The following is a 16,491-nucleotide window of genomic DNA, read 5'->3' on the forward strand; positions in this document are numbered from 1 at the left end:
GCAAAAGTAGGGGGAGCTGCTGGAAGGAGACAGAGGAGGGAGACACAGACAGACATTTTACTAGAATCCATCACTGGGGTAGGACAGTAAAACACTTACTAGAAGCAGCAGGGAGGACATTACACAGCAGTAAGTGGGAGTCCAGCTGAGAATCCAGCACTAGAACAAGATAAAACCCTTAACAGAAGCTGCAGAAACATGTCTGTGGGTGTCTCTCTCCTCCAGCAGCTCCCCACATTTTGATTTCTTTTTTTTACACTGCATTTACCGTGCCGGCTAAATACTGTTATATTGTAATAGTTCAGACTTTTACAGATGTGGCGATGCCAATTAAGTTTCTTTCATTATTTTTTTACATTCAGGTGAAATGGTAAAAAGGAATTTTTTTTTTAACTTTGATTTTTCTTTTTTGTACATAGAAGACAAACTTATTTTACTGTATTTTACTTTTATTTTATTAGGGGACTTTAACCAGCAATCACTTGCATGTTATACTGCAATAGTAATGTATTGCATTATATCGTGATTTTAACAGCCTCCTATTAAAGGAGAACAAAGATGGCAGACCTCGGGGCCCCCGGCTGTCATGACAATCATTGGCATCTGGCGATTGCATCATGGGGGGGCAATGAGCCATCAGAGGGGACTTCCCCCCTCTGACAGTTTAGATAATCTAGCTATTGGCTGCAGCAAATAAGGGATTAATAGAGTCGGATCCCCATTGTTGCAGTGGAGAATTGGCTATAACATACAGTCGACACTCGCAACTTATGGAGCGGGCTTAGAAAGTGAGCCCGCTCCATACTTTCCCTCCCGGCCTCTGTCGTATATATAACACGGGTGTCGGGAAGGAGTTATAGGGGTTTTCCACTTAGCTTAAATTGTTGGCCTATCCTCGGTTGGTGTCCAACACTCAGCACACCCGCCCATCAGTTGCTTTGAAAGTGCTGCAGCGCTTATGCAAGCACTGCTTCCTCTTTATTCCTGTCACTGCTCGTGCTGTGAATCGACAACACACTAGTAGCAGCGCTTCACAGTATTACAGCCTTCTCCCATTCACTTGAAGGCTACATTTATGTCTAGGATTCACAGTACTAAGCAGATAATAAATGAAGGGGAAGCAGCGCTCGCATGAGTGTTGTTGCCCCTTTAAAATAGCTGATTGGTTGCCAAGAGTCGGACCTCCACTGATCAAATATTGATGGATTATCCTGAGGATAGGCCATCAAATTCTTCTAACTGGAAGCTCCTTTAATTTGGAGAGGTAGAAGATTAAGGGTAACTGCTTAAATGTATACAGTGAAGGAAATAAGTATTTGATCCTTTGCTGATTTTGTAAGTTTGCCCACTGTCAAAGACATGAACAGTCTAGAATTTTTAGGCTAGGTTAATTTTACCAGTGAGAGATAGATTATATAAAAAATAAAAAAACTGAAAATCACATAGTCAAAATTATATATATTTATTTGCATTGTGCACAGAGAAATAAGTATTTGATCCCCTACCAACCATTAAGAGTTCAGCCTCCTCCAGACCAGTTACACGCTCCAAATCAACTTCGTGCCTGCATTTAAGACAGCTGTCTTAAATGGTCACCTGTATAAAAGACTCCTGTCCACAGACTCAATTAATCAGTCTGACTCTAACCTCTACAACATGGGCAAGACCAAAGAGCTTTCTTAGGATGTCAGGGACAAGATCATAGACCTGCACAAGGCTGGAATGGGCTACAAAACCATAAGTAAGACGCTGGGTGAGAAGGAGACAACTGTTGGTGGAATAGTAAGAAAATGAAAGACATACAAAATGACTGTCAATCGACATCGATCTGGGGCTCCATGCAAAATCTCACCTCATGGGGTATCCTTGATCCTGAGGAAGGTGAGAGCTCAGCCGAAAACTACACGGGGGAACTTGTTAATGATCGCAAGGCAGCTGGGACCACAGTCACCAAGAAAACCATTGGTAACACATTACGCCGTAATGGATTAAAATCCTGCAGTGCCCGCAAGGTCCCCCTGCTCAAGAAGGCACATGTACAGGCCCGTCTGAAGTTTGCAAATGAACATCTGGATGATTCTGAGAGTGATTGGGAGAAGGTGCTGTGGTCAGATGAGACTAAAATTGAGCTCTTTGGCATTAACTCTACTCGCTGTGTTTGGAGGAAGAGAAATGCTGCCTATGACCCAAAGAACACCGTCCCCACTGTCAAGCATGGGGGTGGAAACATTATGTTTTGGGGGTGTTTCTCTGCTAAGGGCACAGGACTACTTCACCGCATCAATGGGAGAATGGATGGAGTCATGTACTGTCAAATCCTGAGTGACAACCTCCTTCCCTCCACCAGGACATTAAAAATGGCTCGTGGCTGGGTCTTCCAGCATGACAATGACCCGAAACATACAGCCAAGGCAACAAAGGAGTGGCTCAAAAAAAGTCGATCTTACCTGCAAACGCTGATGCTGCTGCAGAATCAACTGTAGCCTCTGGTGCCGATGTGGCCGACACGATGCAGGACCTGTGAGTGACGTCACAGATCTGCGCTGCCAGAAGCTGGGCGTTCTGAAGAGAAGTGGATGATACTTCTCTTCAGAGCGCCCAGCTAGTAAAAGTATTAAAAACGCCCCGATGTACGCACATAATACACGCCCACTTGGACTTTTACTTTTAAACACACCCACTTGGACTTTTGCAAGCCTCATTTGCATAACTACAAAAATGGTCATAACTTGGCCAAAAATGCTCGTTTTTTAAAAATAAAAACGTTACTGTAATCTACATTGCAGCGCCTATCTGCTGTAATAGCAGATAGGGGTTGCAAAATCTGGTGACAGAGCCTCTTTAAGGTCATGGAGTGGCCTAGCCAGTCTCCAGACCTTAATCCATAGTTACTACAGGTGGTGCACACCAATGTGATCTGTTTACAACATTGTGAGATAGGTGGTCTTCCACTAGTTGCCTTACATATTTCGTGTCCTGCTTGGACATACTTTGACCAACAAGTCCACAAAATAAAAAATTGTATATTTGTTCATTATATTTTTTATATTTGACCATGGCTAAAATTATGGACCAGTTGAAATTTAGAATGCAACGTCAAAAGGAAGACGTTACGAATGTCTTTTCAGGCAATCAGGATCATAATCAGGGTACACTATCGGCAGAATTGCATATAGATGATCTTCTGAAAAAATTCAAAAATTTACAAATTAGACAGGTCCAATCAACATGGACTAAATCAACGCTCGAACAATATCTAGAGCAAGGTCTAATATCGAGGGGTCTTCGTGTACCACTCTTCCCTTCATATGAATTGTCCAAACCCGGGTTAAAGGATAGATGGGAAACGGCATTGTCGGAATGCTCTAGAGCTCTCATGGGCATTTTGATTGAGGATGAGACCTACATACTCAATACAGTAGAGAAGGACCTTGAGGCCTTAACCCCCAGCCTAGAGAGCCATGAGAGTTCTGCACAGTTCACGGAAACATTTAAGAGAACAATGGATCATATTGATCAGATAGAGACCAAGATTAAGAACAGAAAGAGGAAGAAATATTCACGTGATAAGGCAGATTATTCTAGAGGGGAGGTTTATGACTGGGGCAAAACTAAATCTCTTAGGCTCAACAAAAGTCAACATAACAGGGTACACAACAATGCTGAACCCAGCAACTCACATGACTTCTCTGATACTGGGACTGATGGTACGGATCTCTCGGATTCCGATGCAGACCCACAACAGTCCCAAGGTAGACACCCTGTAAGACATAAAAACCTGTCTAAGAATTCCGATAATCATACCGAGGTCCCTTTTTTACGGGACAGAGGGAGATGGGGTTTCAGGGGCTCCCAATCAGGGAGAGGGGGTCATCAGAGAACCCACAAAAAATGAATGTCAACCCTGATGATACACGTGAAGATTGCCTCAGAGTCATTAACCTTTCCAAACATGTATTGACCAATTCACAAGTCTCAGTCCTTAAAAAAGGTTTTAATTATTGTGTAACCACAAGACTGAATAAATTTACAGTTATTAAGGACCTTCATCTGTTCGGACGAAAACTTTATTATCAGAAGCTCTATAATAAATCCACTACCCACATACATGATGATTTAACCACTACAGGGAATATGGAATCTCTATCGTTTGTAGAACAGAACACTCTCAGAGACCTGGAGGAATTACTTGCTGAGAATTCAACAACATTGGAAGGGAATGAGACAGGTTCCCTGATCCCTAATAAATTTAAAAAGAAACTTCAATCTAAAAACCGTGTAATGCCTTCACTAGACAGCTGCCCAGCAATCAGAGTGTTTATAGATTTGGTCACACATGATCTAATGTCATTGCCTGCCATATGCCCATTTAACAACATCAGCCCAAATGAAGAAAGGGCCTTACGGGAGATGAAAAAGTGGGAGGATGTGGTTTTTAAAAACTCCGATAAAGGGGGCAATGTGGTCATATGGTCTAAGGATCAGTATCTCCATGAGGCGAAGAGACAATTGATGGATAAGGCATGCTATCGCCCATTATGGGGTGACCCCACGTCACAGTTTGTCACCGATTACAGTATCATGGTCTCAGAGGGTTTTGAAGTAGGGGCTATTACTGCGACTGAGAGGGATTTCCTCAAAGTACAAGATCCTCGGATCTCAACATTTTACCTCCTACCTAAGATCCATAAGAATTCCACCAATCCCCCTGGGAGGCCCATTGTCTCTGGTGTGGGAAACCTGACTGAAAATTGTAATCATTGGTTGGATCAGGAGCTGCGTGAATTTGTTTACCAGTTATCTTCCCATACCAGGGACACCATGCAGATCCTCAAGGATCTGGATGGTAGCTCCCTTGAGGCCAATGAATGGCTGGTTACCTGTGACGTGGAGTCCTTGTACACCAGCATTGACCATGATACGGGTTGTAGTGCTGTGGAATTCTTTCTATTAAGGAAGGAGGATTACAGTCCAATACGCAGGACTTTTGTTTTACGTGCTCTTAGATTTATCCTCAAGCACAACTACTTTGTGTTTGATGGACGGTTCTATCTACAAGTGCGCGGTACGGCTATGGGAGCAGCAGTAGCACCAACCTTTGCAAATCTCTATCTGGGCTGGTGGGAGGAAACATCTGTTTTCTGCCCCTCTATGGATCAATTTACAGTCAACATCAATATTTGGCGGCGTTATATTGATGACATCATGTTTATTTGGAACGGTTTCGCCAGTGATCTGGAAAATTTCATTGCAAATTTAAATACCAATAATTTCAACTTAAAACTGACCATGATATACGATCAACAATCAATCCCATTCTTGGATGTGAGGATTTTTGTAAATGAACATGGAACCATTGAGACTGACCTTTTCCGTAAAGACACGGCCACAAATAGCCTTCTAGATGCCACGAGTGCTCATTCTATCAATACTATCAAAGGGATCCCTAAGGGGGAATTTTTGCGTCTTAGACGGAATTGCTCAACTTTTCAGCTCTTTAAAACAAGGGCAGCTGAATTGAAAAACAGACTGTCAGTTAGAAATTATTCGAAAAAAAGCATTAAGAGGGCATACAATTGGGCTTTGAGAACAGATCGTCAAAAGCTGTTGGTCCCAAAGGTGAAAGTAGATACAGGACGAGAACAACCACGTTTCATTACCGATTTTCATGAAAACTGGGATGAAATGAATAACGTCCTTAATCGCCATTGGAAAATTTTGCTCAGTGATCCGACACTGAGAAACCTTTTGGACAACAGAGTCTCTTTGGGCTATAGAAAGGGTCAGACTATTTCAAACGTGCTAGTACGTAGCCATTTTTCAAGGGCGAATAGTGTCAAGACTACTTTGAATCCTGGATTTTATCCTTGCAAAATGTGCAGGGCTTGTAGAATCCTGGTACAGAAAAGACACTTTATAGACGCATATGGAAACAAGCATAACATCAGGGACCACATCAGGTGTGACACACCTGGGGTGATTTATTGCCTTGAATGCCCTTGTGGCCTTAAATACATTGGCAAAACAGTGAGAGAATTACGTATCCGTATCAGGGAACATATCAACTCCATCATCAATTACGATAAAAATCTGAGTGATTGTCAGTCTAGAAATAGACCATTCTGCCCTACCCCAATAGCCAGACACTTTAAAATTAAACATAATCTGAATTGGACTACTCTTAAAGGCTGGGCTATATGCCAAGTACGATTGGGCATTAGAAGGGGAGATTTAGATCTGGCACTCCTCAAAAAAGAAAGTGAATGGATATTTAATCTCAATACAGTCAATCCATCTGGACTGAATGAGAACTTTGGGTTCGGTAGTTTTCTTTGATACTGGTTTTGCTCTGAATATGTTATTTCTTCATAGGACCTTCTGATAATTTGAGTAACACATATACATAACTCTTGCGATAAATGTGACAATTTGGTAATTTCTAAATATAGAGAATTATTCTGTGCTGGATATCTTGACAATGAATTTTTAATTTGTTGGAATAATTCTTCCCTTACTATTTACTATTGTTGCTGATAATAAGAATTATTTTCTTTTAGTTAATCATTTCTTCCATTGCAAGGAGATTCTCTCCGGTAGAGATTTTTTCTGGCCCCTTTAAATCTATTTTACTCCTATTTGGATAATTGACATTGATACTATTGTCTGAGAATTGTGAGCATTTATAATCCACTGCTCCTTATTCAAGTGGTTATTTAGTTAACATCACTATTGCATTCTTTCCCAGGCTCAGGATTGGCTGGCCTGGATGTCAATCAATTTCAGTCCTATTAATAGGACGGTTTAATAGCGGTCCCCCACCCCTAGAAGAAGCCAGAATGCTGGCGAAACGCGCGTCGGGTGCTCAATCCTTTTAATCCTTCCCTGGTGTAACACATGGCCATATATGCCTGACAGGCTAATGAATTATCAATGCTTCCTACCTGGTTGACAGCAGCTTATTCAGCCGACAGTTAACAGTGCGGCTGTGCTATTCAGCCTAGCGTATCCTGCTGTCATATACGAGCGGCTGGTTGTACGCTTCTTCCAGCCGCCGTTCTAATCTGACCGCCGGTGCAATTGCCGTGCGGCTCCCTCATCACTGCTTACCCCGGTCACCCACGGGGACAGGGCTGCACAAATAGCTCAGGTCCACTCACAGTGGATCTGCGCTCTGGCACACTATCTGTGCCGCGTCTGAGCTCACACTGGGCGCGAGCACAGCAAGGGAGATACAGCTGGTCTCCACGCTACTGCTCTGATCCACAGAGCGGCGGCGTGAGAGTGCAGCTGCTTGCTCAATACTCACACCTTCTGCGGCAATTGTGCTTGTAGGTACGGCAGGATTTCACCCTGAATCAGCCGTGTCCTACAGCAACATCACGGGGATGAGTGGTTTTCACTACTCTGACCCGTGTGCTTTAGTGACAGTGCTGCTCAGCACAGCGCATTCTGCTGTCACACATGAGCGGCTGGCTACACGCGTCTTAGTTCGGCACAGCAGGGGATATAGAGCTTATCTCCAGGCTACTGCTCTGGCACACAGAGCGAAGGCATGACAGCGCAGCTGTCTGCTTACTATTCACACCCTCTGCGGCAATTGTGTGTATGGGTGCCGCAGGACATTCATCCTGAACCAGGAACATCACGGGCATGAGTGGCTCCCACTACTCTGACCCGTTTGCTTCAATTCTTATAAGGTTGCCGGCATCCCTACTGAAACCGACTAATTCAGTTCATAATAAATAATTCATTTACTACACGGTTTCTTATATAACAAGGACACACACAAGGTCTTTGCATATCACAGCAGCACAGCCTGAGTGGCTGTTTGTGCTCCTGGTCTGGCACACATCATACCTATGAGAGGGTTAGTCTCTAGACCCATGTTCACACTTTGCTGTAGTGCAGCTGCATGGTGGTGACACTAGCTACCCTGCTTTAACACTGCACTACCGCAGACCTGAGAATACAATTGCTGGTTTGGAAGCATAGTCACACGTGTTCCTTTTTGAACACTTTGTCATGAATCACAAACAATGACATCTTCAATATATATGGCCTAGGTATGTGAGTTTGGGGGTCACTCACACATACCTTTTACACCATCGGATATTTTACTGTTTATTTTCATTTCATTTAATGCATATTAATAAAAGTTACATATTAATTTCAGATCACATACTTCTTCTTCTTCCTTCCCCAAATACATGGAATGGGCTACAAAACCATAAGTAAGACGCTGGGTGAGAAGGAGACAACTGTTGGTGGAATAGTAAGAAAATGAAAGACATACAAAATGACTGTCAATCGACATCGATCTGGGGCTCCATGCAAAATCTCACCTCATGGGGTATCCTTGATCCTGAGGAAGGTGAGAGCTCAGCCGAAAACTACACGGGGGAACTTGTTAATGATCGCAAGGCAGCTGGGACCACAGTCACCAAGAAAACCATTGGTAACACATTACGCCGTAATGGATTAAAATCCTGCAGTGCCCGCAAGGTCCCCCTGCTCAAGAAGGCACATGTACAGGCCCGTCTGAAGTTTGCAAATGAACATCTGGATGATTCTGAGAGTGATTGGGAGAAGGTGCTGTGGTCAGATGAGACTAAAATTGAGCTCTTTGGCATTAACTCTACTCGCTGTGTTTGGAGGAAGAGAAATGCTGCCTATGACCCAAAGAACACCGTCCCCACTGTCAAGCATGGGGGTGGAAACATTATGTTTTGGGGGTGTTTCTCTGCTAAGGGCACAGGACTACTTCACCGCATCAATGGGAGAATGGATGGAGTCATGTACTGTCAAATCCTGAGTGACAACCTCCTTCCCTCCACCAGGACATTAAAAATGGCTCGTGGCTGGGTCTTCCAGCATGACAATGACCCGAAACATACAGCCAAGGCAACAAAGGAGTGGCTCAAAAAAAGTCGATCTTACCTGCAAACGCTGATGCTGCTGCAGAATCAACTGTAGCCTCTGGTGCCGATGTGGCCGACACGATGCAGGACCTGTGAGTGACGTCACAGATCTGCACTGCCAGAAGCTGGGCGTTCTGAAGAGAAGTGGATGATACTTCTCTTCAGAGCGCCCAGCTAGTAAAAGTATTAAAAACGCCCCGATGTACGCACATAATACACGCCCACTTGGACTTTTACTTTTAAACACACCCACTTGGACTTTTGCAAGCCTCATTTGCATAACTACAAAAATGGTCATAACTTGGCCAAAAATGCTCGTTTTTTAAAAATAAAAACGTTACTGTAATCTACATTGCAGCGCCTATCTGCTGTAATAGCAGATAGGGGTTGCAAAATCTGGTGACAGAGCCTCTTTAAGGTCATGGAGTGGCCTAGCCAGTCTCCAGACCTTAATCCCATCGAAAACTTATGGAGGGAGCTGAAGATCCGAGTTGCCAAGCGACAGCCTCGAAATCTTAATGATTTACAGATGATCTGCAAAGAGGAGTGGGCCAAAATTCCATCTAACATGTGTGCAAACCTCATCATCAACTACTAAAAACGTCTGACTGCTGTGCTTGCCAACAAGGGTTTTGCCACCAAGTATTAAGTCTTGTTTGCCAAAGGGATCAAATACTTATTTCTCTGTGCACAATGCAAATAAATATATATAATTTTGACAATGTGATTTTCTGTTTTTTTTTTAAATATAATCTATCTCTCACTGGTAAAATTAACCTAGCCTAAAAATTCTAGACTGTTCATGTCTTTGACAGTGGGCAAACTTACAAAATCAGCAAGGGATCAAATACTTATTTCCTTCACTGTATTTCCATTTTATTTATTACTACTCTTTCAAGTGTTTATCCAGTTTCATAACATTAGGCTTAACTTATTTAAGTCTTAAAAATTATGAAACATTCCCTTATATATTCCCCTTCCATTTCTCAACATTTTTTTTAAGATCTCAGCTTGTACAGATGTTGCCGTCTTTATCTTGACTTTTAATGCATTAAATACACAGTGGCAAGAAACTTTAACTTGACCTTTTCAATGGCTTTTGTTGTGTGATATTACGCTGTAGCAAGTTATCAGAGTCAAGATAAATTTGGCTATATCCAGGGCCGGACTGGTCGTCTGGCAGTTCTGGCAAATGCCGAACGGGCTGCTGAGCAGTGGGCCGCCTGCTGGCCGTACAAACAATCAGTTTCGGCTCAGACGGCAGGGTACAACATTTGTAAGGGGACGGCCGGCATAGCAACTAAGAACTGCCATACGACTGTAATAGCAGCCGTGGTCTGTGCTGCTATTACTAAATCTCCCTGTGTAAAATCTCCCCCTCCGGCCTCCCTTCCCTGCTCTTCACACAAGCTCTCCTCCTCCTGCTGCTGCCGGCATTACCAGTCGGGACATGAGGCATGGGGAGGGGAGACTGTCGGCAGGCTCTGTGTCGGGCTGTGAGCTGAAGTGCTGGAGTGAAGAATCCCCCCCATCAACTGCTGAACTCCCTTCACAATTATCCTACACAAAAGTAAGTGCTTGTGTGTTTACAATGTGTACTTTATATGTGTATAATGTGTGTATGTAATGTGCATATTTGTGTGTCTGTGATGTGTACATGGGTGTATATATATATATAGTGTGTGAGATGTATATATAGTGTATGTGATCTGTACGTGTGTGTGTGTGTGTGTGTGTGTGTGTGTGTGTGTGTGTGTGTGTGTGTGTATATATATATAGTGTATGTGATGTGTACATGTCTGTGTTTGTTTATATATAGTGTATGTGATGTGTACGTGTGTGTGTGTGTGTGTGTGTGTGTGTGTGTATATAGTGTATGTGAAGTGTACAGGTGTATATATATAGTGTGTGTATCTAGTGTGTATCTAGTGTGTTTGATGTGTATGTGTGTGTGTGTGTGTGTGTGTGTGTGTGTGTGTGTATATATATATAAAGCTGTATTTATTTGACTCGTAGTTTAAATGCTGCAGATTTTACCAATGGATTTTGTTGTGGTAAGGGCTCGTCCACACGCTCCTGAATTGCTGCGTTTTTTCCGGACAGAAATATGACGGAAAAACGCAGCAGAATACAGTAGCAGCATAGTGGATGAGATTTAACAAATTTCACCCACGCGCTGCATAAAATTTCACAGCCGAAATTGACCTGCGGTGAGTAATTTAAAGCATGTCAATTCGCACTACGGAAAGTGTGCAGAATTGCTGCGTTTTTCATAGGAGACGTCTCCATCTCCTAACATTGAGAAAAACGCAGCAATTTACGCACCATTTTCTGTCGCAAACACCGCAGGAAATGGTGCGTTTTTGCCACAACGGAAAGCCTTTGACTTTCAAACGGAATTGCTGCTGAAATTTTCTGCAGCAATTCCGTTGTGTGTGGACAAGCCCTAAATCCACAGCACAAGGGCTTCTCCACACGTATTGGAATTGCTGCAGAAAATGGAGTGGATTTTGGTGAGTTTTTCTCAATGTTGGGGGATGGTGACATCTCCTCTGAAAAACGCAGCAATTCATTCCACTTTCCGCAGCAGGAATTGACATGCTGCAGTACGAAAAATACGCACCGCATGTAAACTTCTTGTCAGAAATTTTACGCAGCGTGTGGATAGGATTTGATAAGTCTCACCCACTTTGCTGCTACTGTATTCTGTGTATTTAACTCCGGATGGAAAATACGCAGCAATTCCGTTACGTGTGGACAAGCCCTAATGCAGTAGCAGCAGAGTGTGTGAGATTTGAACAAATCCACACGATGAGCGGAAAAAACAGCTCAGAAATTGACCTGCGGTCCGTTTTTTTAAGCATGTCAATCGTATTTGCATAAACGCTGCTTATTTGTTTCTGGTTTTCCCCATTTAATTCAATGGGGAGGTAAAACCCGCAACAAATAGCAGATGATGTGTTTTTTTGCGGAAGAAATGAAGCGATTCCGATGCAAAAATCGCAACTCAGCAAAAAATTTAATCTTATAGTGACCCAGAATTCCGTTTTTTTTGTCCAGGGCGGCCTCCTGGGATGACGTTTCATCCATGTGACTGCTGCAGCCAATCGCAGGCTGCAGCGGTCACATGGGATGAAACATCATCCCAGGGCTGCAGGATGTAGGAGGGAAGCGTTGCCATGGTAAGTATCCATTTTTTCTGCTCAGTTTTCCGCAGCGGCCATTCCTGGCCGAAAAACTGCACCACAATTTTCAAATGAATGTTAATGTCCATTGAGTTTTTTGCAAACCATAACAATCATTTGAAAACCGCACCGACTTTTGGTAAAACTGCATATGCTACGTGTTGTACTGGATGATGGTTGTTAGTAAAGATCTGATTGTTTGCATTAAAGGCTGTGTACCCCTTTGAAGTGGATTTTTTTATATATATATATATATATATATATATATATATATATATATATATATATATAAAATGTCACTCAGTGTGTTTTGTGCAACTTTATAATCCGTTTTTATTAAAAAATCTTTTTACTTTTTGAGATACAGCTGCTCTTTATCCTGTAAACAGAGCAGCTGTATCTTACGCTGTATCCTGAAGATGTCCGGTACCTGGGACTGACAGGTTCAGTGTCAGCGTGTCCTGTGTGTCTCTGACACGCAGGATCCACCCATAATAGATCACATCTAAGTTGCTTAAAGAGGCTCTGTCACCACATTATAAGTGCCGTATCTCCTACATAAGGAGATTGGCGCTATAATGTAGATGACAGCAGTGCTTTTTATTTAATAAAACAATCTATTTTCACCACTTTATTAGTGATTTTAGATTTATGCTAATGAGTTGCTTAATGCCCAACTGGGCGTATTCTTACTTTAGACCAAGTGGGCGTTGTACAGAGGAGTGTATGACGCTGACCAATCAACATCATGCACTCCTCTACATTCATTTAGGCAGCGCATAGGGATCCTTTTAGATCGCTATGCGCTGTCTTATACTAACACATTAACAATACTGAAGTGTTTAGACAGTGATTAGACATTCCACGGGATGTCTATTCACAATCTCTGCACTTCGTTACTCTGTCTGTGGTAGTTACAACAGAGGAAGCGTAACCTCGCGAGATTACGCGGTAAATAACAGGTTACAGCGAGATTACGCTTTGCTCTGCTATAACTACCACAAAAACAGTAACGAAGTGCACAGATTGTGAATAGACATCCCGTGGAATGTCTACTCACTGTCTAAACACTTCAGTATTGTTAATGTGTTAGTATAAGACAGCACATAGCGATCTAAAAGGATCCCTATGCGCTGCCTAAATGAATGGAGAGGAGTGCATGACGCTGATTGGTCAGCGTCATACACTCCTCTGTACAATGCCCACTTGGTCTAAAGTAAAAACACGCCCACTTGGGCATTAAGCAACTCATTAGCATAAATCTAAAATCGCTAATAAAGAGGTGAAAACAGATAGTTTTATTAAATAAAAAGCACTGCTGTCATCTACATGATAGTGCCGATCTCCTTATGTAGGAGATACGGCACTTATAATGTGGTGACAGAGCCTCTTCAAATGTGATAGATTACAGGTGGATACAGTCGTCTACTCTATTGATTCCGCAAAAAAAAATTAAACCTTGCGAAACGGAGACAAACGGAAACCATTAGCAATGGAAGAATTACCATTGAAATCAACGGAAAGCTATGGTTTCTGTTTGGTTTCCGTTCGTGGGTTCCCCTGATGGAAAGGTCTGACGGAACCCATGAACGGAGCCCCGATGCAGGTCTGAATGAAGCCTAATTATTACTGTATGATCTGTACAGATGATGAAGGGTACTATTTTTTGGGGTATAAGCAACTCCCACACTGGAAGCTGCTAAACTGAATTTGCAAATGATCTCTGTACTGAAATGTATTTGTACTGAGCTTGGTCCTGGTGCTGTATATATGTATGAGCTTGGTTATGGTTTTGTATATATGTACTGAGCTTGGTTCTGGTACTGTATATATATAATGAGCTTGGTTCTGTTGCTCTATATATATGTACTGAGCCTTGTTCTGGTGTTGTATATATGTAATAAGCTTGGTTCTGGTGCTGTATATATGTACTGAACTTTGTTCTGGTGTTGTATATATGTACTGAGCTTGGTTCTGATGTAGAGCAGATGGCATTGTTGCAATTCATTGTATGTTTAATCAGAACCTGTCTGGTAGTTTATACCCCTTGAACCGCCCCCATGTGGTAATACATGACCTGACAATATTTCCAAATGTTCCCCTGTATGTTTGTTTCAGATGCAGCAAAATCTTTAAAATCAACATTTAAAATAGTGCACGCTATATGCTAATTACTATATAAAGGGTCATGGGTCGGTGCCGCTATCATGTAGAGTCACACAGTCCTAACTGCAAACCCACCTTTCCATGCTTGGCTGACATCCCCCTTGGCTGTTATACATCACTACCAGTCTCCTCCAACTTTCTTGGATTCGCCATTGCTTTGTACTCCATCAACGTGCACCGTTCAGCGAGTTGTACTCTGCCCGGCTTCATCACTGCACCGCGCATGCCAGGGGGGTACAAGGCAAAGGAGAAGGCTGGCAGTAATGTAGAACAGTTAGGGGGATGCCTATCAAGATCTGCGGGGCACCATTTCAATTTTCACCTCAGGCAGCAGAAAAGCTAGAATTGGCCCTGGGGCGGTGGCGCCACTGAAACCAACTGCCGCCACCCCCTCATGCACTAATTGTATCTGCCTTACAATGACGCTGATTGGCAGGGCAGAAATACTTGCTCCGCCAATCAGCACCTTTCAACGATGCTAGCGGCGCAATGACGTCATCGCACCACTTCTGTTGTTGAAAGGTGCTGATTGACGGGGCAAGTCATTCTGACCTGCCAATCAGCGCCATCGTTCAGCCCCAGCAGACCTGCTCAGAAAAGAGCAGGCCTGCATTGACATAGGATGATGTGGGAATGGGATCAAGGTGAGTATGTAAAGTTGTGGGGGTTTTTTGTCTTTTTTTTTCCACTTAAAAGTGTGAGCGGCATTATCTACAGGGGGAGAGCTATATGTGGGGCACTATATACAGGGGAGCTATATGTGGGCCACAATCTACAGGAGTGGCTATATGTGAGGAACTATCTACAGGGGGGCCATATGTGGGACACCATATACAGGGGAGCTATATGTGGGGCACCATCTACAGGGGGGCTATATGTGGGGCACTATATACAAAAAAATCTTCTAGAATATCGAGCATGTACATTATTCTCGTGGAAAAGCAGTGAATTAGTTGGAGTTGGGGCTATCAAGAACTATTCCTCTTTTCATTTACACCTGTTTTTATAAATCTCGCCATGTCTTGTATAGATGAAAGGTGGTCCCATGTACTCCAGCCCAACACTGGTGGCTGTGTATGGCCTCCGGTGGGCCTGTGTGCTTAAAAATGCCAGGGCTGATTTTAAGTCCCAGTCCGGCCCTGGCTACATCTGTAAGTAAATGGAAAAATCTTTACAGTCAGATGCTGAAACCATGTACTGATCATATCCAAATTGCATAGGTGTATAGCTCATTCAGTATCAGAGATCTCTTACAATGAGCCATGCACCTGTCTCTAATGGACATAATAAGGATGGATTTTAACCTCTGGATGTCAGCAAGAATGTTTCAACTCATCACCCGATCTATAAAATGTTGAATACGTGAAACACAATGTATATTAGAAAAGTGCATACCTTTTCATTATGCTGTAAATAAGCTTTATTTCCATGACTGGGCAAACTCCTTTCAAATTTGTATGATAAAGCTACTTCGTCATGAAATCCCCCTATTTTAATCATTAGTACAATATTTAGTCACTTGTACTTGTGACACACATTTTGACCCCATTCATCACAAGTCCTTAGTATGCTCCAAGTTTCTATTAACATAAAAATGAATAATAGACAGGCTCTCCCATTATTGCTGGCCATTAAGATTAGAAAATAATTCACTAGTATTTTTCCATGGCATTACCACCTAATGGGAACAGAGTCAATTAATAATTATACAAGTTCTAAAGCGTCAGTAAGTTTTTCATCATTATTAAATAAAGATTTATGCCTGTTATGCAGAAATGGAGTAAGTAGATCAGTGCTGCGTGTAGTCCCATGAATAACACCCTCAGCAGTATCAGAGGGGGGGGGAGAGTTTTTTTAATGAGGTTTGACAGAGCATTCAATTATGTACACTGACATGACTATGCACTTGAATCTCTATAAAAGCCTTACTTTGGAACCCATGATAATCTGCTGGTGCTCATGTAACAAGACATAAACACTCGCACACAGAGACCAGGAATAAGAACAGCACATTTTTATCTACATTATGAAATATCTGAAGCCTGCTTGGGTCTTAATTCACTAGCAGCCGCTTAATGTTGAAATGATTTGTTGCCTGTAAAAGCCAATGCATTTGACAGCACTTTCCAGCATAAAAATTAGCTTAATAAATTTCACAAAGTAGTTATTTAGCTTTCTTGTCACTATAAACAATACAGTTTCTTTCATATAGAAATAAAGTA

The 16,491-nt window shown here is 42.5% G+C and overlaps 1 protein-coding gene across 1 annotated transcript in view; it reads right to left on the reverse strand.

The window, feature by feature from the left end:
- Positions 1-2,988, reverse strand: part of NOX3 (NADPH oxidase 3) — a 159,179-nt gene extending 156,191 nt beyond the window's left edge. Inside the window, exon 1 of the mRNA XM_075863737.1 lies at positions 2,965-2,988. Within this exon, the coding sequence (XP_075719852.1) occupies positions 2,965-2,988 (24 nt within the window). The remainder of the gene's footprint in view (positions 1-2,964) is intronic.
- Positions 2,989-16,491: the final 13,503 nt, after the last annotated feature.

This window comes from Rhinoderma darwinii, chromosome 4 (assembly GCF_050947455.1).
Source record: "Rhinoderma darwinii isolate aRhiDar2 chromosome 4, aRhiDar2.hap1, whole genome shotgun sequence".
Taxonomy (NCBI): Eukaryota; Metazoa; Chordata; class Amphibia; order Anura; family Rhinodermatidae; genus Rhinoderma; species Rhinoderma darwinii.